Consider the following 27,770-nt stretch of genomic DNA (forward strand, 5'->3'; position numbering starts at 1 on the left):
ACAGAGTCAAAAGTGCACAGGCTGACCTGGGGAGGTATAAGTGGGTGGGGAACTCAGCGTGCACTCTCTCGGGGCATGGGAAATGGTAGCAATGAGTCTGATACTGCAACCTGTAATGGAGAACTGTGAATAAAGAAGTGAACTGAGAAATACATCTGCCTCGAGAGTTGTCTTATAACGTTGGAAACCACGAACGTTACAATATAGAACATTCTTAAGGGTTTAAAATACACCTGGAAGATATCTTAAAGTAAAACCCCATCCCCAGTGAGAGTGACTCATAAAGGGCTCAACAATAGCAAGTCAGAGAGACTCACCAAGGCAGGTTCAAAACCTCAGACCCATCTGTTGCATGAGGCCGTAGTCATCGCTGACTCAACTACAGACCCTCAGCTGGTGGTGGTTGTGGGGGCATAGGTTAGTTGGGATTAGCTGACTACCCTAAACAAACACGTCACTATGGGGGACAGATGGAGCTAGATTTTAATTAGATAAAAACAAAAAAAATTATTGGTGTAAATGTGACAGGTTGACACAGGACTGTGTGGTGAATTAGCCTGTGTTTTCCCCTTGGTTGTGTGCCCAGGACTGTGAGGACTGGCTAATTAGTGAATGAGTGGCCACAGCTGTGGTAGGTTTGGATTCATTGTGGGAAGACCCACCTGAGCCTTGTTCCTAGTCTCTCATAGGTGCGTATTGATGTAATGACCTGCACATGGGCTTTGTCATGGCAGCCCAGTGTTGAGAGGACAGGCTACTCCTCAAGTTTCAAGTTTCAAGTTTCTTTAATAGTTGTCATACAGAAGTACAGAATACTTTTATACAAAATGCTTCTTACTGTTGCGCTCCAGAGACTGTGCAAGACAAGATAAGTATGAAATAAAATAACATAGTAAAATTAGAAGTAAAAAAAAAGAGGTCACAGTGTTCAGTTTAGACATATGTACAATGTTCGATGCAGAATAGACGTAGTTACCATACAATATACAATACTGTGCAGTGTACTAATATACAATACTATATAGTGCAAGGCAGAAATGGAGAAATGGGACGAGGTGCAATTTAGGTACAATTCACAGTAGGTGTACGAGTTGTAGTGCAAATCCTTTATCAATAAATATAAAGTGTAAGTGTGTTTGTGTGATCTAAAGTGTGGAGAGTGGGTGCTGCAGTGTGTAGTGTGTTGTTTGTTTGAGTGAGTGTGTGCGTGTGGGTGTGTGTGCTGTGTGCATTTGATGGTTGTTGCATAGTGATTATTGTTCGTTTAGCAGCCTGATGGCCTGGGGATAGAAGCTTCTTCTGAGTCTTTCTGTGCTCGCCTTAAGACTCCGGTATCGCTTGCCTGACCGCAGCAGTTCAAAGAGGCAGTTGTTCGGGTGGCTCGAGTCCTTAATAATTCTCTTAGCCTTCCCCTTGCACCGCTTGTTGTAAATGTTCTGGAGGGTGGGAAGCCCCCCTCCAATTGTGCGTTCGGCTGAACGTGTCACTCTTTGTAGTCTGCTACGGTCTTGTGCAGTGCTATTCCCAAACCAGGAGGTGATGTTGCCGGTCAGGATGCTCTCTATTGTACATGAGTAGAAGTTCCTAAGGATCTTCTGACTGACTTGGAACTTCCTTAGGCGCCTGAGGAAGTAGAGGCGTTGTCGTGCCTTCTTCACAACACTGTCAATGTGTGTGGTCCATGTCAAGTCCTCGGATATGTTGGCTCCGAGGTACTTGAAACTGTTCACTCTCTCAACCGGTGCCCCGTCGATGCTGAGGGGGCTGTAGTCCTTGACCCCCGACCTCCTGAAGTCCACAATCATCACTTTTGTTTTGCTGACGTTCAGGGAGAGGCAGTTCTCCTGACACCACTGTGACAGGTTCTCTACCTCTTCCAGGTAGGCCCTTTCGTCGTTGGCAGAGATCAGGCCCACCACTACTGTGTCATCAGCAAATTTGATGATGGTGTTGTTGTTCCGCTGTGCTACGCAGTCATGTGTGTACAGGGAGTAGAGGAGGGGGCTCAGAACACAGCCCTGGGGGGCCCCTATGTTGAGCGTGATGGATGAGGAGGTGCAGTTGCCGGCTCTTACCACCTGGGGTCTGCCCGTCAGGAAGTCCAAGACCCACTGGCAGAGGTCATAGTTCAAGCCCAGGTCCCTGAGCTTGGCTATGAGTTTGGAGGGGACTATGGTATTGAATGCTGAGCTGTAGTCGATGAACAGCATTCTCACATAGTTCCCCTGCCTCTTGTCCAGGTGTGATGCTGCTGTGTGCAGCACATGGGCTATGGCGTCCTCCGTGGACCTGTTGGGGCGATATGCAAATTGCAGAGGGTCCAGGTTGATGGGGAGGGAGGAACAGATGTAGCTGGGTGGAAGCCCACGATTACACACAGACTCCATCTTCAAACCATCTACGCCTCAGCGTATTTGAAGACCCACTATCGGGGGCTGACAATGTATCATCACCCCCCAGTTTTAAGTGTATTCTTTATCACTTGCATGTATATTTAGATATTGTGAACAGCAAGCCGCTGATCGAGGTTTTCCTCCACCAGCTGGATTACATCTGTGGGACAGACCAAAGCCGGAACAGATGGAGGATTCATCCAAGTTTCACACAGAAATAGCAAATTGACCATTTCTGTGTAGTTTTGGTGTTCTTCCCTGTGGTAGCTAGCTGTGTCGTGTTGGCCAAGCCATTTCACCCAGGGCAGTGGCATTTATTTTAATTCCCTTCCCAGAGTAATTAACTGTCCTCCTGTGTCTACTTTTCCCAACCCCTTTCCCTATTTTGTTGTGTTTTAATATAGGTATGTTTTGTGGACATGTAGTATTTTTTGTTCTTTGTGTCTTTCCCATTCCTTGTCTCTGTTTGTACGGCATCCATGTCGGTCCATCTGGTGGAGGGCACCTCTGACATCGTAGCAGCAGTACCCTTATGGGGGGTGATATGATATGGATCACCCCCCATAGGAGGACACTATTGCAGGCCTTTGCCTGGAGGGCGCTGTGTCCCCGTTTCAGGACTGAATGCTTTTTCAGCCCGAAGGCGTGAGTGGTTACGAGAGAGGGAGGGGAGACGTCGTCCCGGGCCTCTCACCTTCGGGCTGCGTTCATAATAATTATCTTTTTGTATTGTCTGTGTTTTGGCGTTTCCACTGCCAAAACCTAGGCTAGGATGTGGGAGGAGCATTCTAGCCCTGGGCATAACCCCTAGTGGTGAACAGCACCCACTACCCTACAAGCCCCCTTATTTTGCTGTGCGGCACCCAGTGTGTATTGCCTTAAATGTGTTCTCTATAATCATTTGCCATGACTCCCTGAGATATGGTGTGATATATATATTTCAGGCTATTTGCAGTGAACTGTGTTTTAAGGTGTAGTTGATTCTGGACTAGTTGTGTGAAGTCCCAGACCTGTGTGCAGTGTGAGTACTCTTCCTCACGTGTGTATTGCCTTATATTAGGGGCGGGACAGGTAGTGTGGATGGGAATAGCTCTGGGGGTTGGCTGTTAGTGCATTGAGCGCTTCCTCATTTTAATTACCCTAGGGGGCTTAGGGGTGTGGGTATTTTAATCTAGTCTAAAGAACTGTTTAGGTAGATTTATGAATTTGGATCCCACGTATTAAAGTATTGCCTGTTTTTCTTAATACAATTATAAAGTATTACTTGTTTTTGTTAAACATCCTCTCCTTGTTTGTCTGTGGTCCTGGGGAATCCGTTTTGGTATAGTTCAGCTGAGCCCTTTGGAAAGTACACCTGTGCGCTTACACCGCCTAGCTGTAAACTGGGGTGCTTCTCATTGGGGTCTGGTGACACATGGATGAAAGAATGTGCAAGGACACGCTTCTTGGGGGGGGGGGGGGGGGGGGGGACAACTGAAAACTACAGATGAGTTGGTCGCAGTGAACCAGCACTTACTAACAGGTCTATATTTTAGCTCAGCAGGTTAGTACACTTACCTGTGGATCCTATGGTTCCAGGTTCAAATCCACTCGGTTACGGAAGTTAACTTTATATTGTAGAGGCCAGGTTGAGGTACCCCAAAAAATTGCTAATTTTGAAATCATGTGGCAGAGGGTTTTGTGGTCACTCGTCAGGAGAATCTAAGACCTTTTGGCCTAAATAATAAATGTTGGGTTTGTTGGGAAACCCAATACTGCACCACCTAAATAACACATCCCATTCCCTACTGTAGAGCATTGTGGTGGCAGCATCCTGGTATGGAGGCGTTTGTCATCAGAAGGGACTGGGTTCACTTGTCTGGATAGAAAAATATCACATTTCCTTGTTGTCTAGTGTTCATCCTTGTATTCTCCATTTATTTTGGTGGTGGGGCTACCCATTTAGTTTATATTTTAATCACAGATTGGGAATTGAACCCTAAGATCTCTCACAACTCACAGGATTCAACTCTGAGTTCTCAACCCTTAAATCAAATCAAATGTATTTGTAAGGCCCGACAACACACGTTAATGTCCCCATGGGCCGGACACGTCTTCTTTAAACAAGTCAAGAAGAAACATCACAATGAGTCAAGAACAAAACAAGAACACCATAGAGTCAATTTCTTTTTTTAATAAATGCTAAATAAATGCAACACTCCCAGACATACCCCACGCGAAGGTAAGGAAAAACTCACTAAAACCTAGCAATAGGAAAAAATTTACCACAGGCAATGTGGAGGAGAGAAACCTTAGAAGGGCCATTCAAGGGGGGATCTCCCTTCTTAGATGTCGGTGATAGTAGTGTTGCAGTAAAACAGGCGAACAGTTGGTAGGCATGCACTCATGTGTGTAGTGAAACACAGATAAGTGCATGCGATGGCAACTGAACATTTTGAAAGATTAAAGATAGAGCTGATAGCGATAGCAACTGAACATTTTGAAAGATTAAAGACAGAGCTGATAGTGGATCTATTTGAGGCAAAGGGGCGGCGCAGAGAGGGTCGCATCCTCCCGGTCTTCATCACGGGACGTCCAACACTCCGGTCATCAGGGTCGAAGCCTCCCGTCTGGAAGATAACAGTGGAGAAAGTTACCTATGATCTCATTGGGAAAATAACTTCAAGTGAATTAAACAGTGAAATTCAACTATATTCTTCCATTTTTCAGATGACATCCTGGAACCCCCTCAAGGACCCTAAGAAGTCCCTAGAACCCCTGTTGAGAGCCACTGTCAATGCTGGCCTCTGAATATGGTCTGAGAGATGGAATCTGGACATGTCATCAATGTGTCCTCAATGTCACACCTGTACAGCTGTCCACTTAAGATCAGATCACAAGATGCATTTGAATGCTAAATGTGAACAGGACCATAGATGACTCGACTTCACTCCCCCCACAAGAAAAATTCCCTAACTCTCTTGGTGTGCCTTGTGGGGTAGAATATCCCAGTGAGTAAGCAGTGTGTGGGAGAGCTTGTCCCAGTGCTGCACACGGTCAACTTGGTGTATAATTGACCTAAAGTGTCTCCTTCTGGCAAATATAGGGGGGAACAACAGTTGGACTGGCTTTGATGTGAGTTGGTAACAGTCTAGCCTTCAGTGACTAGGACCAGGAGGAGAGTGCACTAGTGTGAGAGTGAGTCAGTGTGTGTGTGTGGGGGGGGGGGGGGGGGAGGAATGTTTCCATCTTGGCTGTAGAATCACAGGGGACAGAGTGTTTATCCCTTGTGTGGTGTTTGTGTTTTTGTTACTCACCCAATGGTAATGGTGGTGCCACAACATTATTGGGATTTTAAAACGATAAAGCCATAACAATTCATGTAGAAATACTTAACAGTATCTCAATTACAAGCAATCTAGATGGCATATAGAATAGAATAGAAATACTTTATTCATCGCAAGGGAGATTTGGCACTACAAATCGCTCACAGTAAACATTTAGGGAGACAAAACAAGTCACGAATGAAGAATAAAATAAGCCTAAGAATTAAAAATACCCAGCTCCGGGATATACATTTCCTATGTTATGTTTATACATTCTAATGTAAAATATACAGAAATCTACAGTAAGTGTAATATTGAACAGTGTTGTTATGTATACACATTCTAATATAAAATATACAGTCTACAGTAAGTGTAATATTGAATATTGTAAAATATACAGTAAAATATATAGTACGGTTAATGGTTAATATTTGCCATTAACCTCTACTAGATCACATTTATCATTATGTAAAAAAAGAAATGATAATCTATTAAAATCAAGACGTGAATGGGATAAGTCATGTTTATCTTTAAGAATATAAATGAAACAAGGTGGATGCAGACATTGAAGGTACACAGTGAACCTTTTTGTTAAATCTTTTCCATATTTACTTGTTTTCGCCTACAATTTCCACACGTTTGGGTCCAGTGAAATGTGTTCTTTACAGAAAATGAGCAAAGGCCAATGAGTCATTAATTAAATCATTAAATCTAAATCTGTATAAAAATAAATCTAAAATTGTATCATTTCTCTTTTAGTAGCTAAACATTGAAAACGGGTCCCACAGACCAGACCACCACACAAGGGTTAAAACAAGAGGCACCCCAGTTGAAAATGGCGGTTTCGGCTGGATAGGAAAGTTTTTTTTTTTTTTTTTTTTTTTTGATATCATCATTATTTTATTGTACAACTACTGCAATTTCATAAAACATATAATGCAATCATATCACATTTTCACATTTGTATACAAGCTGCATAATGTAAACCAAGCGACTGAACACATTTTAATAGCCATGTTATCAAAATGTCATATTCCGTCTGTTTATGTAAAACACTTTTTCCCCACATTATCCTATATATTCTGCCACCGACATGGTGCCTCTATAGCAAAATAGCTGTCATTTTCATTTTCAGATTTTTTTGTAATTTCCTATTTGATATAGCATTTTATAGAATGCTATGTACATCGAGTTATTTATTAATAAATCATGATAGAAACATTTTTTTTTTTATTATATATGACCAACTATTTAGTTATTCATCACATTAAAACAGAAGAAAAATAACTGACTTAATCCACTAAGAAGAAAAGTGTTCTAACTAACATCCAAATTTGTTTTATGAAATATTAGCAAATTTTTTGTCATATAAAAGTCATAATACAAAAGAGTGTTTATTTAGTTTCATTCAGACAGGATGAACCTCCCCTTAACAGGGAGTGACTCCAACAGAGCGGCCGATAACAGCACCTTTCAAGTTCAAGTTCAAGTTCAAGTTCTTTAATAGTTGTCATACAGAAGTACAGAATACTTTCATACAAAATGCTTCTTACTGTTACGCTCCAGAGACTGTGCTAGACAAGATAGTATCAAATAACATAATATAGCATGTAATTTAGAAGAAGAAAAATGAGGTCACAGTGTTCGGTATAGACATATGTACAATGTTCTGAGTTACCATATAAGGCCTAACAAAAATAATAGTTTGTTACCATGGAGAGAATCTGGAGGAGAAAACGCCATCGGAGGTCAAGAGAAACCACTTGGTTCAACAGTACATCAACAGATCACACAGAGACACACCAGACGGCAGACGCTGAAGCGCCACAAAGCACAGCCAACTGATGAGACTGTTCATACCGGTCAGGCTCCTGCTCTTTTGGTCAGGCTCCTGCTTACTCCAGAATTGACACTTCACGCCGCTTTGGCGTCCAGTATTATAACGTCTTGGCATTATACTGTACCATGTTGCTTAACAGATGCATTACTTCTTTCTGCCAATAGGTGGTGTATATGATCACTTCAGGTGGTGTGTATGAACTACAGAACCTCTTGACTCATGGTATACAACACAGTGGTTTCTTAACATTATCCTTCTGAGATAAAGTGATTTCTGCTTGTATTTCACCAGTGGGGTCAGAGAGCAGGGCAGCATGCCTGGAGCAGGTTGGGGGTGCAGTGCCTTGCTCAAGGACACATCGACAGGGATGGATTCATTGGCTGTTGCAGTTTCAGGGCAACAAATCTGCGGTACAACCAGGCCACCAAGTCACACTACTGCTTTGCTTTGCAAACATTGCATGGTATCATTTTGATGCGGGAACACATAGTTGGGCTTGTGATGATGTTTATATTATGTACAGATGATATGCATGTGATACAGAGAGCAGATAGTAAGACCAGTCCTCAACACCCTCCTTGCTGACTGCCCTGTTGCAGCATTGAGTTCAAAATGTGCCCATTCGTGTGCCCAGCAACACACCCACCATGTGTGATGTTGATCCGATGCACAGTTCTGAGATATGCTTAACCCTTTCACTACCACACTACCAAAGGGTTAACCCTTTCACTGTGACAATACAGAAGGTTAACCCTTTCACTGACACACAATAAAGGGTTAACCCTTTCACAATCACTACCACACTGCAGATGGTTAACGTTAAAGTTCATTGTTATAGTGACCCCCATATGGCCAAATGGCACTGAATTAGACACTGCACTCCATTTGGGTCTTCAGCAACACATCTGCCAAGTGAATGGTTCTTGAGATATGCATAAAGTTCATTGTTATAGCGCTACCATCTGGCCAGATCAGATGAGTGGTTCAAAAGTTACAGACAAAAATATATAAAGTGAATTGTAATAGCACCAATGTTGTTTTGTTTATTTTGGTTCTTTGTTTTTTTATAGCAACCTTTTAACATTGCAGTAGAGGTCTTCAGGTCTGCCTGAACCCTTGGAAACTCAACCTGGACCTGGACCTGGCCAGAATGTTTTACATTGGTTCAACAGTAACCAACAAGATCTCTCTATGCAGAGATAGATATACACATATATAAAGCAAATAAAACCATGGCTAGACTAAAACATAGAGTTGACTGTAACCACAAACATCAATGTCTACGCCTGAATACTAAGTACTGTACTGTATGCCAGAGAATCATGGACTACATATACAAAGCAAGAGACACAACTCAACAACGTCTATGCAATCTCTACCTTAGATTGGAAAGACAACGTTACAAATGCATCAGTCTTAACCAAAGCAAGCAGCCACGACATATATGCACTTCTAACTCAAAGACAATTGAGACGGCTTGAACACGTCATCATTAGAATAGATGAGAGGATACCCAAGCAATTTATATATGGGGAACTTGCTCAAGGCAAACTAATAAGTCTATAGAAATTGATATCAACCATCGGGAAGAACTTACATCAAACAGAGTCAAATGGTGCACAGTAGTATAACACCATGACTGTTGAACATAAAGCTGAAAAGAGAAGGCAAGCTACAGTATGAATTAGCCAAGGAATCACAAACTGTTCTTGGACATGCTCAACACGCCAGTGCAAATGTGGTTCAGATTTTTTTTGTTTTCAGTCACCAAAGGATGTGTGAAAAACTCATTTGAGTCTTCTAATGTGTGTTATAATGCATAGTCTGTCAAGGTTTTTCAGGTATAGGAAGCCAATGGTAGTGGTGAATCAGCAGGAAATAACTAACAAATTGAAATACTATAATTAAAAAGAAAAAAAGAAATTAAGGGCATCTTGATTTTTGTATCAAGGAAAGAATGACTTGATACAATGGTATTTTAATAACAGATCACTATAACCATGGCACGATTTCTGGAAAGAGACGTGTCGTTGAGTTCTTTTCAAACGTTATTTTTTGGTGCTTTGAGTGCCACAAAAGAAGGCCCATTGAGCTCCATTGTATTGGAGTGACAGAAGTCATATATAGGGCTGATATCTCCAAATCTCAACAAATCACACAGAAACTATCTGGATGGATAGATACTCCAGGGGGGATACATTTTTATTTTGTGTTTTCAAAAAATATATATATAGAAAAGGGCCATTTTCATGCTTCCACAGAGACTCCCTTGAGGAAGCATTTGATATGCAGGACTGACGCGCTGCCAAGATTAGCCTAATATGAGATCAATTAGGTTTGTGGATTTTGGCTTGGGGGCTGCTTTTTCAGTTAAGGATATAGTCTGTGAACCATCATAGATGCTTAGAGATTTAGTTAAATTCATAATAAAAAAAAACGAGACAAATAGCCGCAGTTGATGATATACCAATAATAAACCATAATTCTCCGTGAGGTCAGTGAATACCACGATCACAACACCAGAGGGAGCTCCACAAATCATGTTAAACCCAGATTCGGCTCAAATAAGGGACTAAACACGTTTCGCAATTATGCCACATCAATGTGGAACGCCCTACCCAAAGCTGTAAAGGAATGTGGATCACTACCCACTTTCAAAACCAATCTTAAGGGACACCTACGGGAGACTGCAATTCAAAACTGGCCCCTGTAAATGTCCTAACCCAACCGTCCCCCTCCAATGTACAGTCACTTACCTAGTATGGTTTTGTCAATAGTCCAATGTACAATTTTGCTTGTTTGTACAGTGTCTCTCCCCCCCCCCCCCCAATGTACAGTTTTGCTTGTTTATACAGTGTTTCTCCCCCCCCCCCAACCACCTCCAATGTAAATGACCCAGTATGGTTGTCAATATCCCAATGTACCCAACCCCCCCCCCCCACACAACCCCACCCAACCTCCTCCAATGTACAGTTTCTACGTCAAATGTATATACTCCCTTTTCTTGACTCCTTTTGTATCACAAACAGTACTGTATTTGCAAATCTGGTATGTCATAAATGTATCTGACTATCTGTATGTCATGTATGTCATATATGTCCTGATGAATTGAAAATGGGGGACCCTGATGTAAACAAGACGAAAGTCTTTCTCTGGTCTGCATCCCCTTAACAGTATTGAGCTGTACTGTATTGTACCCATTCTGCAATCTGTTAATAAAGTTTTCAATCAATCAATCAATCAGGAGGAGTCATATCTAAACGTAACGGAAGAATACGCAACGACGCAAATATTTTAGGATTAGATAAACATCAAATAATGTGCGCACATAATAGGAGGCAATTGTGTGTTGATCAGGCCGCCTGAAGTAAGTTATAAACCCAGTAGCCTAATTACCTACTGGCGCGGCTCAGTGGGCATTTAAGGGTTAAATCACGCACGTGAGTGGGCGCTTGAGAACTTGTCACCAGGAAAGGCTCATAAAAAAGTGTAATTTGAAGAGAACAAAGAAATCCCGCGGTATAAAATCCCCCAGTGCCGCGCACGTCATTCACAACTTTTTGAGCGCTCGGTCTGCAGGAACATGATGCGCGTTGTAGCAGCAGCGCTCTGCAGCATCTTGCCGCTGCAGCTCCTGCTGTGTGTCAACTCTCTGCCAGTGAACCAGAGGAAGACCAGCATCAGGTACAAAGAGGCAGCGGTAAGTGAATCCTGCATGGGGGATTTTATTGATTTTTTTACTCTTAATTAATGGTTATAATACTTGTTTTGTTAAATCCACACGACTACACGATATTAGGGTTAGAGAATAGAAGAGGGGGGAGACAGAGACAGAGAAGGAGAGAGAGTAACTTAATACTTGTTTATATATTAGCAACGGTTTGCCTCCAAGCTCCAACATGTATAAATGAAACGTCCATATGTAAACACTTACTTCCAAGTATGTTAGGCCCACTCACACAAATTATCTTAAAGCAAAAAAGGAAATGCACACGGTCGTTTTATTCAAGTTCATACAATTTAATGTATCCTGAATTCCATTCTATTTGTTGCTGATGGAAAATAGAAGGACTACTGTTCAAGTGCTGATAGCGCTTGAATGCTATCAGCACTAGGCTGCAAAGTGCAAATATATATATATATTTTTTTTAAGTGCTTAATTGAGGTTTGCCTTTGGCATAATAAGAACGTTGTTTATTGAGAGTATTGAGCCAAGGTACACTAGTCCAGTCGTGTAGGGCCATAATTGTAATGGTTAACAATGGTTAAAGTTAAAGGACAGATTATACTGAAATGTCTGTTAAAACAGAGTCTGTTTTATTGTACATTTATAATGTCCATGTTTTTTAAATTGTATTATTATTATTATTATTATTATTATTATTATTATTATTATTATTATTATTATTATTATTATTATTATTATTATTATTATTATTATTATTATTATTAATTAATTAATTTTAGATGCAAAGCACCATATCACTCACTCACTCACTCACTCACTCACTCACTCACTCACTCACTCACTCACTCACTCACTCACTCACTCACTCACTCACTCACTCACTCACTCACTCACTCACTCACTCACTGTCACCCACTCTGCCCCTAGTGGTGTCTCACACTTTGTGTAAAAAAAATAACTGTTCAATTCATGGGAGAACACTGGTGTGGCCTTGTTCCTTGTTCATTGAATCCAAACATCCGACAAGTGGCCCCCAACTCATTTGTAATTTAATTGTTGCTACATTTGGAATCCCTCCTCAGAGAGCGAGAGAGGTGCCAAGATGGTATTGACATAAAAGAGGGGGGAGGGAGGCATTGTTCATTTTCTTGTGCTTAAAGGATTCTGGGGATTATGTCACAATAAAGTGCATGTTGGTCATCTCTAGTGTTCTACATCTTGATGGATGCCAAGTTTAGTGCTGTCAATTTGTCTCTCCCCCCCCTGTTGACAAAGTGAATGAGAGAGTGAGATTATGCAGGCAGAGACAAGTCATCTGGCATCTGGCTGGAGGATAACAAACCCCTTTGTTTGCTGACTCAGGGGAAAAGGGAAATCACCATAGCTACTTTGCTGAGAGAGACATCCAGCAAGACGGTAAACCTCAGGCTCTTGTGTCTATCTACAGCGCGTCATCTGTATCACAACTACCATTACCTCTCTGCCAAAAAGGCAGAAGGCGCAAAAGTATAAAATATACTGTGTGGGTGAGAAAAACAAAGGATTCTGTATGTTTTTAGTATATTTTTATAGTGTAGTTATGGTTGTCGGTTGGCCTTTCTGTGTGTTTTTATTTTCTATTCCGATTATAAAACCGTGGTTCGTGCAGAAATCAGCGTCCAAATTACAGTTCTGGACAGGTCAGACCTCGCCCCATGCATTCAGGCTCACGCAGCCTATGTTTGTGGTGAGCAAAAAAAAACAACCACATCATCATGTGCTCATTAAATCAGTGCAGTACTTGCATGCTCAACAGATATGACTTGTCTGAATCATTACCCTCTTCAGAATCAGAATCAGAATCAGAATCTTTATTTGTCACACATACCTTACCACCCCCAGGCCCTGCAGCAGCAAGAGTAGTAGAATAGGATCCAACATAAGAATAAAATAGAATAGAAATATGATAGAATAAAAAGATAAATGGCATAGAATAGCAGCAGGATACATTAATAAAGTAGCTCTGAATTATACTACAGTGGGCTACAATAGTCTCTCATTATAATACAGTAGTCAGTGTGGATGGAGTTATATACTACAGTGGGCAGTCGCGGACTGGGACCATAACTCCTACCGGGAATTTGACTCAGGCAGGCCAGGCCGCGTGTATGCTTTCCGCAATGCAGTTGTGTTTCCGCGTTCCCGTTTTGCGCTCTGATTGGCCGAGCGCACGCATGCGCATGAGCCGCGGTAAGCCTCTCAGCCAGGCAGGAATACTAAACTCCAGTTAACCTAATTTATACAAATGGAAGTATTGATTTCGCCATAACGAATCATTAAAAAAAGATACCGTTAACTGGAATATGTTGTTTCTTTACACATATGTTGGATTATGTAATTGGTTTGTCATGACAAACCAATAAAAAATGCTTTACCCAACGCAGTTGTGCGATTTGCGAATCTGATTGGCCACTGACGTTTCTGGTCATGTGACATGTGCGCCCAATAGCGTGACGAGCTGTGTCTTTGCCCATTTCCGCATCGAACAGCCTACAAAGCACCTGGCGTTATATCGCCATGCTCTAAGACAAACTCTAACCTTAACCAACTTCGAAAGAGTGCCTAAGCTTAACCTGTGAAAGAATTGATTGATTGATTGATTGATTGATTGAAAACTTTATTAACAGATTGCAGAATGGGTACAATACAGTACAGCTCAATACACACAATTGTTAAGGGGATGCAGACCAGAGAAAGACTTTCGTCTTGTTTCCACCAGGGTCCCCCATTTTCAATTCATCAGGACATATATGACATACATGACATACAGATAGTCAGTACTGCTACATCTATACATTTATGACATCAAATACAGAACTTGCCGTCACGCTCTAAGACAAACTCTAACCTTAACCAACTTCGAAAGAGTGCCTAAGCTTAACCGTCGAAAGAACTTGCAGTCACACGATTGGTGCACATGTCACATGACCAGAAACGTCAGTGGCCAATCAGATTCGCAAATCGCACAACTGCGTTGGGTAAAGCATTCACGCGGCCAGGCCAGGCCGCGTGTATGCTTTCCCCAACGCAGTTGTGTTTCCGCGTTCCCGTTTTTCGCTCTGATTGGCCAGGTCATGTGACATGTGCGCCAATCGTGGGACAGCAAGTTCTGCGCCTATTTCCGGGTCTAACAGCCTGCAAACTACCTGGCATTCTATCGCCATGCTCTAAGACAAACTCTAACCTTAACCAACTTCGAAAGAGTGCCTAAGCTTAACCGTCGAAAGAAGGGCAGGCGTTCTATCGCCATGCTCTAAGACAAATTCTAACCTTAACCAACTTCGAAAGAGCGCCTAAGCTTAACCAGTGTAGAAACTTGCGGCCCCACGATTGGCGCACATGTCACATGACCAGAAACGCGTGGGCCAATCAGAGACGCGGAAACACAACTGCGTTGGGTAAAGTATTCACGCGGCCAGGCCAGGCCCATACCCCCCCCGGGGAAAAAACTGCTTTTGTATCTTGCTGCGTTGTATCACGTGGTGGCACTGTAGAGGTATACACTAGTATAAATGTGACCTTCAGCACCATGGACAGCGACGCTGTCACAAAACGGACCATACAAGTTGTATACACACCAAAGTGTAGAATAACTACTTTCCAAATAATGGATTGTCCAAATGTCGGGTTATAATACGAAAGTGTCCTTTATAGAAGTTTACCGGTGCAGTTACATTACATTTCTCTACTTCTGTGATCTAGTCGATTCATTATAGTATCACTCACCCTCGCGCTGCTGCCGTCAGTTCAACATAATGACGCGTTCCTTACATCTCTGCGGCTTCAATATCAGCATCCAAATCATCCATCAGACTTATAGCTGTTCTATTTCACGGTCAGGTTCCAACAAACTGTCTTCTTTAACTCCCAGCAGTACATCCAATAAAGTGATCAAGTGATCAACATCCGGAGGTTTCACGTCAATTTTAATGTCCATCTGATTCAAAACTCGTGTAGTAACACCTCTGATTGCGCCCCGCTTTTGTCTCATTCTTTCAATTTTAGTCCGACGTTCGTCTTCACCCATTCTAGAGCTATCCAAAACTTTCATATCTCCCGGGTTTCGGCAGTTACTTCGAAGCAGAGAATATTATGTACAAGGCGGAAGAGCCCTTCGGAGCTAAACCAATCAGAGAGGGTCTTTGCTGTATGCGGGCTAGCCAATCAGAGAACGTCTTCGCAAACTGTGGCTACGAAAAAAAATCACGCATTCCTGCCTGCTTGCCTGAACTTATATATGCGAAAATAGAAACATGTATACCGACCTGGCCTGCTTCGGAGTTCAGTGGCCTGACTGCGGGCACAAACAAACAAAATAAATAAAAAAGCATTTGCCAGTCTGCCAGGGCAGCCAGTCCATGCCAGTCTGCCAGGCCACCGGGAAAACTCCCGGTGCTCCCGATGGCCAGTCCGCTAGTGACAGTGGGCTACAATAGTATCTCATTATAATACAGTAGTCAGTGTGGATGTTGTTATACTACAGTGGGCTACAACATTGTTTTGTGTCCATGTAACACACATGGACATGGAGTTAGCTAGTTAGCTTGTTAGCTAGCACACCTACATCTTAGCCTTCTCCTAAAGAAGTGAAGTAAAGAGGGTCTGATGTTTTAGAGTGGTTCTCAACCTTTTTAGTAGATTTAATCTATCACAGTAGAGCTGCCGCGATTACCGCATTACCGCGGTATCGCTGTTACATCACGTCCACCGCAAGTGTAGGCTGAATACCGCATCACCGCTGTTTTTTTATAATAATAAATAAAGTTTCTCCTCTCGTTGGGCTTGCGGCTCTGCAGATATACCCTACTCCTCTATCGAGGTTCCAAGCGACCCTATTGGGTACCAGAAAAGTCACGTGAAACATTGCAGACCACTGATTGGTCAGAAGAGAGACGCGTCACACTTTGGAGCATCTTGCAGTGCTTTTACTTCCTGAATCTCAGCCATTGATCAGAGCTCAGTCACAACACGGCTAATAGTACGTTAGCTCCCACCGGAGACCCGAGTCCGGAGTCGATTACGGTCGCTCCTCAGGGAACGAGGCATAATGATTTTACTGCAACGAAATGTTATAATAAAAGCCCTTCGTTCTATACACTTGTCTGATTGAAAACTTTATTAACAGACCGCAGAATGGGTACAACTCGGCACGCTCTGAGCAAAGAAAGGAACTAAGATATGAATTGAGTAACGCTTGCCTTGCTATGGTCCGGTAAATACGAACGTGTAACTATATAACGTCAATGCCACAAAACGAATGCCTTTGTAATCATAAGTAGTAACGTTATAATAATAATAAGAAGAAAGGGTCGGGGGGGTAACCGGCGGGCGCGCCGCTACCACACCTGCCCGCGACACAGAGGGGAGACTTCGAATCCGTGTTTCACTTTTAATAGCGAATGCGTGCATGCCGAATCCCAAACAATATTCATGCTGCAAAGTCATCCTCTAAAGATAGACATTTAGACTAGAGGCAGGCTATATGCTATAAAGAGTAGACTACAAAAAAAAATGCATTCACATTTTTTTTTTTTTTTTTTTTGTGTGTGCGGTAATACCGCGGCGGTAGGAAATATTTAGCAAATTTGTGCGGTAAGGAAAACATCAATACCGCGGCAGCTCTATATCACAGACATATCGGTATTTTAGAAATTGTGTCATCAGTTTGTCCAGCAGAGCATGTTCCGACTGTTTTCGTATAACTTTTAGTCATAATATTCAGTCATTGTTTACAATACTCTTCGCAGACTCAGTAACACTGTCTACACATGCATCTCATAGCTAGCTTGAGAATACATGGTTTAAAGTTAGTAGACATCAGACATTTTGCCAGTGACTTCACTCATTACGTTATTTTTTTAATATACCTACATAAATATAAAGATAAATTCACCATCATTGAAGATCAAGCTATTTAGAATATAATATAGAATAGAACATGCAATGCAAACTAATTTGGCTCCAGCAAAAAAAATTTATTTGTTTAATATCTCACACTTTTTTATTTATAATTTATTTTACAGATGGCTGAGTGTGGAAGAAGTTAGGTGTGGGACTACATTAACACTTTAACTGCCGGAAAACGATTTACAGCGTCATTCCCGGCCATGCTCAAGTTGCCGAAGGACGCTTTACAGCGTCTTTAATATCAATATTTCAAAAATCTGCGATCGGATTCATATTTCCCCTCCGCTGGCCTGAGATCCACCAGGAGGACCCACTGAGCTCTCTGGCGGTTCAGGAGCGCCATCTGGTGGCCGATCGGCGCAATCGCCAAACAGGAAGTGCTATGGAGGTTGTGCTGGTCGGCCATATTACTTCCGGGCACTCGGTTTGGCTGCCGGCACTCGCTCGTCACAATATAATAGCGATCCATTGCCAATAACTCGATAAACAACATGATTTGGACGTATATAGTATTATACAAGCTGGAAATGGTTCATCAGGATAAACATCCCATAATCGAAAACGGTCTACACCACGCTGATCGTCCAACGGCGCGAGGAAGATCCGGTGAGATTCGGCGTTATTCTTGAACGTGTTCCATATAAACTGTTATGATGAACATATCACCCACTCTGGATGAATCATCTAACGCTGCCCACGGAATTATAAACGATCCCCCGCCCATCCGGTCATCATCAGATCATACGTAGATCATTCTAGAAGTACGTCCAATTGAAATTTTTTATATCGCCCCGATTGCCATCAAACTGTATTTCATCATCAATATAATGCATTTGGGGCTATAGATCACGTTCTGGAGAAAGCTGCAGAAAGAGATGAAAACATACTTATACATTAGACCATACTTTACTATGAATATGTGAATGAAAAAGTTTAACGTTGCTACACAATGAACAATACATATAGGACTTTGAATGGGCCCTAATAATGGCAATGTAGCAATAGAATTTAAAAAGTTATAGCCATGCAAAGAAGGGGTACTTATCCATAGACAAATAGAGCTGGCAACCCATGGTATAGCATGAATTTAACCTCCGGCACCCATAGTGTTAACAAATATATATTTAAATCCACAAAATCCAGTATTGCTCAGGCTCTGTCAAGGTTGATAACATTTTGATAACATTTCCTCTCCGGGACCTGCATCTGAAAATATCTTTGTTGTTAGAAATGATTAAATTCAGAACTCCATAGCTGTCTATACTGTAGTTGAGGCGATGACAGAGGAGAGCGTGGAACCTACTGTAGGATCAGAATAGACACATTCTTATCGGCCAGACTTCTAGCCAATGAAATAATCGTGAAGTCAAACTGTTCCCTATTTTTCTGGGGACCCAGTGGAACCTCCTCAAGGACGTTGAGAATCATTGTAGAGTAGATTTAGAGTTCCAAAAACTGACATAAAATGATCATCACATTTCTCAAAATTACTTGTGCAGCATTATCATCCATGTGTTTTGTAGTCAAACAAGTCCAAAATACCTATATTTACACCAGTAAGTAGCACTCAGGTCCTGACTGACATCATGACCCAGGCAGAGATTATGGACCGTGCAGATTATCACTGTTAAATTACATTCCTACACAGTGTTGAGGGCTGGGTCAGACTTGATGTATTACTCACCCTGCTTCACTCTGGCTTTTTCATTGACTCAGATGGCAAAGACCTCTGTGAAGATTAGGGTTAGGGAGGGCGGCTAAGTGGCGTAGTGGGCAAGGCGCTCGCCACTAACGCAGGAGATGCTGGGTTCGTGCCCAGCTCTCGGCGTTGCTACCGGCTTGGCTGGTCGTTCACACTAACACAATTGGCAGTGTTAGGGGTGGGAAAGCCGGTGGGTGGGGATTGGACGTTGTGGACAGCGACTCCTACAGGTCGGTTGGTGCGCCTGTGCAGCAGAATCAGGAAGTATCGGGGGCAGCGTGAGCCTCCCACACGTTACTCCTTGCCACTGAGAGATTGCGCTGTTCAGGTGAAAAGATGCGACAGCTGCCTCCTCGTGTACCGGAGGGGACACGTGATGCAAGGCTTGGTCCTCACTGCAGCCGACCAGTGGGAGGCATGGTCTAGCAACGTTCGAGACAGGGGAGGGGAGAATTGAAGGGAGAATTGGCGAGGCGAAATTGGGATGGGAGAAAAATAGAATAAGGAGAAAAAGTGGATAAAAAAAATAAAAGGTTAGGGTTAGGGTTAGGGTTAGGGTTAGGGTTAGGGTTAGGGTTAGCGTTAGGGTGAAAAAAGAGAGAGCTACCCGAAACAATATCCAACATTTTTGGTTGGTTTTCATGAAAATGACCATGTTTTTTAGGTAAATCAGTTAGGTTTTACAGTTATGTTATAGCAACTATATAACAGAAATGTAATATGACAGGAATATATCAAACAAGGCTTATTAAATCCAAAAATAATAATATTATGGATACTAATGCATTTACCCAATACATAATAGGAGAGAACTGCTGCCAAGGGATGTCTTTCTGTGCTCATCTTCCCCTGTGATTTTTCTTTAATAGGGTATTTCTTGTGATGAACTGGAGGTGGTAGGGTGCTCTGTGATGAGGTGGTAGGGTGCTCTGTGATGAGGTGGTAGGGTGCTCTGTGATGAACCAGAGGTGGTAGGGTGCTCTGTGATGAACCAGAGGTGGTGGTAGGGTGCTCTGTGATGAACCAGAGGTGGTAGGGTGCTCTGTGATGAACCACAGGTGGTAGGGTGCTCTGTGATGAACCAGAGGTGGTGGTAGGGTGCTCTGTGATGAACCACAGGTGGTAGGGTGCTCTGTGATGCACCACAGGTGGTAGGGTGCTCTGTGATGAAACACAGGTGGTAGGGCGCTCTGTGGTGAAACACAGGTGGTAGGGTGCTCTGTGATGCACCAGAGGTGGTAGGGTGCTCTGTGATGAAACACAGGTGGTAGGGTGCTCTGTGATGCACCAGAGGTGGTAGGGTGCTCTGTGATGCACCAGAGGTGGTAGGGTGCTCTGTGATGCACCACAGGTGGTAGGGTGCTCTGTGATGAACCAGAGGTGGTAGGGTGCTCTGTGATGAACCAGAGGTGGCAGGGTGCTCTGTGATGCACCAGAGGTGGTAGGGTGCTCTGTGATGAACCAGAGGTGGTAGGGTGCTCTGTGATGCACCACAGGTGGTAGGGTGCTCTGTGATGCACCAGAGGTGGTAGGGTGCTCTGTGATGCACCAGAGGTGGTAGGGTGCTCTGTGATGAACCAGAGGTGGTAGGGTGCTCTGTGATGCACCACAAGTGGTAGGGTGCTCTGTGATGAACCAGAGGTGGTAGGGTGCTCTGTGATGAACCAGAGGTGGTAGGGTGCTCTGTGATGCACCACAGGTGGTAGGGTGCTCTGTGATGAACCACAGGTGGTAGGGTGCTCTGTGATGCACCAGAGGTGGTAGGGTGCTCTGTGATGCACCAGAGGTGGTAGGGTGCTCTGTGATGAACCACAGGTGGTAGGGTGCTCTGTGATGCACCAGAGGTGGTAGGGTGCTCTGTGATGCACCAGAGGTGGTAGGGTGCTCTGTGATGCACCACAGGTGGTAGGGTGCTCTGTGATGCACCAGAGGTGGTAGGGTGCTCTGTGATGAACCAGAGGTGGTAGGGTGCTCTGTGATGAACCAGAGGTGGTAGGGTGCTCTGTGAACTAGGATTGTTGTTGTTTTACTGAAAGGAACATTGTGTGAAGGCATGCGGTAAGCTGACAACAAGTGATATTAATATACTGTAATGATGAATGATTAACGTTACAGGATTCAAGGCGGCTAATTTTGGGTTAGTGAACATTAGATGTGGTGAATTTATAGCTTGTGCCTCGGGTAATGTTAGGTTGGCTGATTTCACTTTTTGTTTTAAAACATAGCTACCTTGCTGGATTTGTCTTGAGATATTATGAAATGGGATTTAGGGATGAATGTAACATCAACTATTTAGCCTACTTTACACTTGATTGGTGTGGAATCGGCTTCTTGGTGGTCAAATGTCAGGGTATTAATAACTTTATTATGACGTTACTAATCGTTACCTTTGAGCTCTAATTAAAACAATGTTTGCTGCTTCTCTGTTTACTTTAGCTAAAAGATACATCTCCGGGCCCCCCAAAAACTTCCATCCCTGGTTAGCCTTCCCCATCCTCATCCTCACACATCACATAGGATCAGCTGTCAGTCTATTGCTGCATAGCCAGACCTCTCTCCACACTACATTAGCACTATGCCAGCACAGGAGATAACTCAAAGTGCTAACGTTGCTTGGTTGAAGCAATGTCATAATTGGAGGTGCTTCTTTGCTTGCATGAAATATTGAGGTCCTCAATGTAACGTGAGGTCCTCATAACCAGTGATGTAAGTACAATCTGACTGAGGACAACTGAAATCTACTTTGTGTGCACTGTGGAGTTGATTTAATTGTTGTCAGTCAGCTTGTACAGACAGGAGCTCGACCCCATTGACTTTGCATTAGTTTGTGGCTAACTAGCCGGAACTAGTATGAGGAACAGCAAGGATTGTGCTGAGAAAGGATTCCACAGATCAACAACATAATTTATAAGATGCAAATAGGGCTTATGGTTCCAAAAATATCAGAACTATCTAACTGTCTATAGGCTATGATGCCAGTGGTTCACCAACTTTACAGAGAGATAGAGAGATACAAATTTTATTCTTCATCCGCTTTGACACAGGCTGCTGCTAACCAAAGATATCTACAAAAATATGATTTACTGTGACAGATCTATCTCTCATCTCCCTCCATCCTAATCCCCTTCCTTTTCCTGACAAACATTCTCTCCACTCGGCGTAATCAGCCAGTTTGTGTGCATAACATTCAAGGCGTGCAATTCTCTGAGGGACTTTTTGTGGATAAATATTTACCCTTGGCAGATTTCTTCCACTGCACATTTGATATTTTTTTTTAATCTACGTTTTCTCCCATTTTTCTATTTTTCTCCCATCCCAATTTCGTATCGTCCAATTCTACCCTCCCCTGTCTCGAACGTTGTTAGGCCATGCATCCCACAAGCCGGCTGCAATGTGGACTAAGCCTTACATCACGCGTCCCCTCCGGTACTCGAGGAAGCAGCAGTCGCATCTTTTCACCTGCACAGCGCGATCTCTCAGCGTCGGGGGTCTGCGTTTGGAGGGCACGCCGCCCCCGTCACTTCCTGATTCTGCTGCGCAGGCGCATCAACCGACCTGTATGAGTCGCTGTCCACAACGTCCGATCCCCACCCATCAGCTTCCCACCCCCTAATACTGCCAATTGTATTAGTATGAACGACCAGCCAAGCTGATAGCAATGCGGAGAGCTGGGCTCGAACCCAGCGTCTCCTGCATTGGTGGTGAGCGCCTTGCACACTGCACAACCTAGCCGCCCACTGCACATTTTATCTTAAATGTGGACTACTTGTATCCGTCTCTGGGAGTAGAGCTTATCACATCTTTTTTTTTATCCACTTTTTCTCCCATTTTCTATATTTTTCTCCAATCCCAATTTCGTATCATCCAATTCAACCCTCCCCTGTCACGAACGCTGTTTCTTGCCTCCCACAAGCCGGCTGCAATGTGGACTAAGTCATACATAGCACAAGTCCCCTCCGGTACTTGAGGTAACAGCAGTCGCATCTTTTCACCTGCGCAGCTCGATCTCTCAGTGGCGAGGAGTAACGCGTGGGAGGCTCACGCTGCCCCCGACACTTCCTGATTCTACTGCGCAGGCGCACCAACCGACCTGTAGGAGTCGCTGTCCACAACGCCCGATCCCCACCCATCAGTTTCCCACCCCCTAATACGGCCAATGTGTATTAGTATGAACGACTAGCTAAACTGAAAGCAATGTGGAGCGCTGGGCTCGAACAGGCGAGCCCAGCGTCTCTGCATTCGTGGCGAGCGCCTTGCCCACTACGCCACGTAGCCGCCAAAGCTTATCACATCTTATAAGCAACACTTGTTCTTGGAAACAAATTATTATCGGACAAAAGTTATGTTTATTTCCCTTTGAATAAGAGTAATGATTTTTCAGATGCAATACGAATTTATATTTTTAGATCACGGTTGAATTTATGATTCATTACACATTCAAATATATTCATACTACAGACTATGATTCTAGATTGTAAATAGTCTATATACCGTACAGCCTGATTTGGCTCAGGAAAATACAAATTGTATTTCAAAGTGTTTATTTCATAAACAATGAAAATTAGCCTTAAAGGGCTATTTCACTTCAGTAGAACTTGTAGAACAGTATAACTTGTAAAAATGACCTCTATTTAAAGTAATTTACAAGTAAGCTAGCAACCACTGCTGTCCCTGTTGGCCACTGTCAACACCACCATTCCTCCCAGGCACCTCATTTACTTCCATTAATGTTGGGGACCATATATAAATATCATACTTCTGAAGCACAAACAAACTATAGAGTAATATTATTCTGTGTAATATATATTGCGGTGTAAAACATACTTGTTTTTCTTTTAGCTAATGTTGTCATTCAATGTTTGAGGTGTAGTTTGACCAACTTCTCACAGAATGTTTAGAATCTTTCTTCCAGCAAGGCAACAAGTAACATGGTAACCACTGCCCAAACATTTCATGCAGGGCAAAGATAAATGACGCACTCAAACCTACAACAAATTGACCACATCTGCTTTTATTTTTGAAAGGTAATACATCTGTAAAGGCACATCAAATACCAAAACAAACACATACATTTGACTCAGAATTGTCTGTTTTATTGAAATCTGCATAGCAGTAGTTTGTATATAGAAGTATGATATTTAGACTTGGTCCCCAAAATTAATGGAAGAGGATGTGAGGAGCCTGACAGCTTGGCGGAATGGTGGTGTTGACAGTGGACAGTAGCGGTCACTAGCTTACTTGTAGATGCACTTACATAGAGAAAAAAGTTCTGCTAAAGTGAAATATCCCATGAAACATTATGCTAATTGGGGGCGGTCAGGTGGCGTAGCGGAGATTGCGCTCGTCACCAACGCAGGAGATGCTGGGTTATGCTAATTGGAGTAGCCATCTTCACATCATACATCCCATTCACACAATATTTTTCTCCTTGGCCCTATCCCCTAGCCCCAATTAAGTGTTCAAATAATTTTTTCCCCCGTTTTCTTTTTGTCAAGTAAAGATGGCAGCAACAAAGAAAGTGACTTAGTAAACAAGATTAAATAATGAAATGTGATGTGATATTATGTTGAGACTTATGTCATAGACGTATAATGTAGAGCAGCTTGAGGTGTAAATGTGAGTTTTAAAGATGTTCTAGTGGTCTCTGCCACAAAGCTGGAATCATGCAGTTAGAACTCTTTCAATATGTCCTAATTGTAGTGAGGGTGTCTCAGTTCAGACTGTTGCAGCAACCCTCACTCCCTCACACAATGTGACTATCACGGTTTTAGTTTGGAACCCAATATGCAGACAAAGAGAAACGGCAGACAGATCATGTTCAAACCCGAGGGGGTATATTTAATTAGAATAAATATATAAATAGAAAGGTCAAGTGTCCAAGCAGGGGGGTCGATACACGGAGCTGCACTCGTACAGTCCGGGGTGTGTGCAGGGGCGAGTGAGTCAGACGGGCCCACAGATGTCAGATCAGCTGCCGCAGAACACCACACCTGAACCTACCTAACATAATGAGAGCGGGAGAAGGGGAGAGAGAGAGAGGGGGAGAGAGCACTGCCCGTCAGGAACCATGACAGTGACACTTGTAATGATGGAGACTTAAAACTGCGCTGTGTAACTTTTTCATGATACAATTTTAGCTAAATCACAGAGTTGGGACGATTTATGCTAAACAAGAGAAAACCCTCCCATCGTTTTCCCAAACAAGCTCTCCTGGTCGGGCATGACCGGTGCTGCGAAATTCGTAAAAGAAAAGGCTACAGTCTAATTTCTAGAGCATATAATCTGAATGACACAAATGTAAAACAGTGCCCAAAGTTACCTTGCTTGAGGTAAGCTTTTTTCCTTTTTTATCGTCCATGTTTAAACAAGGCGCAGTTACCTCTCACGGCCACAGGGTGCCAATATCATGTCTTCAATCTTATCAGACACCAACAGGGGCGGGGCTAGCGTCACCAACAGGGGCGGGGCTAGGGGGTGGCTAGTTGGGCTCAAGCCCTGAATGTTTTCGGAAAAGCCCAGAATCTACTTAAAAAAAAGAAAAATAATAATTAATATATATATATTTTTTGGACAATTAATCATTGTTACATGAAAATATGTTTGCACCAGATTTAGCAGAAGCTAATTTCCATCTGTAGTCTATCCAGCTGCTAACTGTATTTGAGTGAGTTAAGTCTTGGTGTTATGGTAGACTCAGACCTAAGCTTTAAATCACAATCAGCAAGTTGACAAAAACATAATTCTTCCACCTTAGAAACATAGCTAAAGTACGGCCATTTATAAATCAAAAGGATGCTGAAAACCAGATCCATGCCTTTATCTCAAGCCGACTCGACTACTGTAATGCACTCCTTACCGGCCTCCCGAAAAAATACGATGATAACTATTTTATTGCAATGCACTATTGCATTATTTTATTCTATTTTACTAACTATTTTATTGCACTGCACTATTTTACTTTGTATCAGTGATAATCAAACCGTAAACAAAGACGCCTATTAACACTTTCAGCGCCAGATGGCGCTGTTCTGTATCGTTAGTGGCTTAGCTTGGCTTCGCCTTCTGCACTATCTCGCGTACGTGCACGCGTACTGAATAAACCACAAATGTACCTCTAATACCAGTATTAGTCTGACCACACCCCTCATCAGCTTACCTTCATAAGCAGGTGTGTGGTCACCTGCTCTCCTCCTTCTCGCTTTCACCACAAGGAAGAGGTGCCTCGGTAGATCCCCACACTTGACACCATGATGGAAGAAATTGGATTAGGAACAGCTTGGGAAACAAGGATACGTTGACATCATATCTTTATTTTCTCTCTCACTATTTTCGAGAAAATACGGCGATATTGTCTTCGTACTGGAGTGTCTAGAAGATGATGATCATTCTACAAACCCTCCACCGGTTTTCGTATTGGGAGCACGCCGCTGCATGCTTCTCAACTGCAGTTCCTTGCTGTGTTTGTTGGGGTGAAACCTGTCAGGCCACAGCTGAACTGTCGGACATGCCGCTGTTGTGAGGAGCGGTGCGTTCCAGGTTGGGTGAGTAGTGTTTGCTGGCGGGCTCCACTTGTCTGTTAGTGCTATGGGGGCTACTAGACAAAGTTTATGGAAACCGGCCCCAGGCTAGGGTCCTTTGTTTAGCCGTCTAGGCGACAGAAGGCCTTGGTCTGGCGACCATTATAGTTTTAACTAGTGGGCCGCGACCATTGACACTGGTGATCCCTGTGTGTTCTGGACGAGTGGATTCTCTCTGTCACCGTGTTAAGACCCCATCTTTCATATCCAAATGAGAGTATTCCTTCACGAGGGGATATGTGCATGTAATGTGCGATAGCGGCAGATTCATGTTCAAAGTCAGCTATACAGGCCAGTTGGTACTGTGCTGATTCCGCCGGACGTGTTGATGTCACCGTTGTGAAGCGGTGTTGACGTCTTGTTTTCTCTTTTCTCTTAAAAAGTGAGGAGGGTTCAGAACGGCGGCCTGTCTGGGTGAGTGTTATGTCATTGTTTACATGTTCATAGCTTACGGTTAGCCGGTCGGTGGCCTGGCGCGGGGTAGCTTAGGCTTCTCGCGCGCCGCCGGGAGCTCGCTCCTGATCGCGTGCGTCGTAGATCGGCGTCTCGCGAGCGGAAGCGATAGCACCAGAACGGTTGGAGCAGCCGTTAGCTTGATGCTATTCTGTTGAACGTGCTTTGATTTTTAACATGTTTTACACTCTTGACCACGACGTCATCTTTGACAGGGGATGTTCGTCAACCCTGCCTGAGCCTAGACGGGGATTGCGTCAACAAAGAGGGCTGTGTTCTACGGTGGCTTATGACTGCACTTCGCTGATCTGCGTTCCGGGCAGGTACGGGGTTGGCCAGACCCTCATAACACGTCTTCTGGTTTTACCTTGCTAAATGTATTGTGAATGACGGTGTTTTTTCCCAAAACGTGTGTTGTTGCAATGCATTTGAGATACGTTGCGGGTTGTGTGTGAGCTGTTTTTGTCACTGGCAGTAGCTTCTCTGTGCAGGTCGTGATGTATTGATCTGGTTGTTGTGTGAGAAACATCATGGTGTTTATGTGTACCGTGTACTCACTACTAAGGCAACTAACCTATGAAGCTATGCTTGGTGACGAGTGAGTAAAAGAATGTTCTTTCTCAGACTGTAATGACAATGGACAGTGAGTTCACACATTAACAGGTTTTCCTGTTTTAACTGGCCGTATTGAGGGTAAAATAGGAGGATTGTGTTTTTCCCCCCCCGGTTCCCTGGGGACTTTATCACCTCCTATCAGACATGTTGTGCATTAATTGTGTCTTTTGTGTGGTAGGGATACGATGTAACTCTCAGCTTGATTGCTGAGGTTGTGCTAAATCTGCTGGAGAAACTTATTTCCTAAAGGG

At 43.2% G+C, this 27,770-nt stretch overlaps 1 protein-coding gene across 1 annotated transcript in view; it reads left to right on the top strand.

The window, feature by feature from the left end:
• Window positions 1-11,107: 11,107 nt before the first annotated feature.
• Window positions 11,108-27,770, top strand: part of mmp11b (matrix metallopeptidase 11b) — a 92,683-nt gene continuing 76,020 nt past the window's right edge. The window contains exon 1 of the mRNA XM_084324715.1: window positions 11,108-11,238. Coding sequence (XP_084180841.1) covers window positions 11,122-11,238 — 117 coding nt within the window. The 5' untranslated portion in view covers window positions 11,108-11,121. The remainder of the gene's footprint in view (window positions 11,239-27,770) is intronic.

The sequence above is a fragment of the Notolepis coatsorum genome (assembly GCF_963971535.1).
Source record: "Notolepis coatsorum genome assembly, chromosome: 11".
Classification (NCBI taxonomy): Eukaryota; Metazoa; Chordata; class Actinopteri; order Aulopiformes; family Paralepididae; genus Notolepis; species Notolepis coatsorum.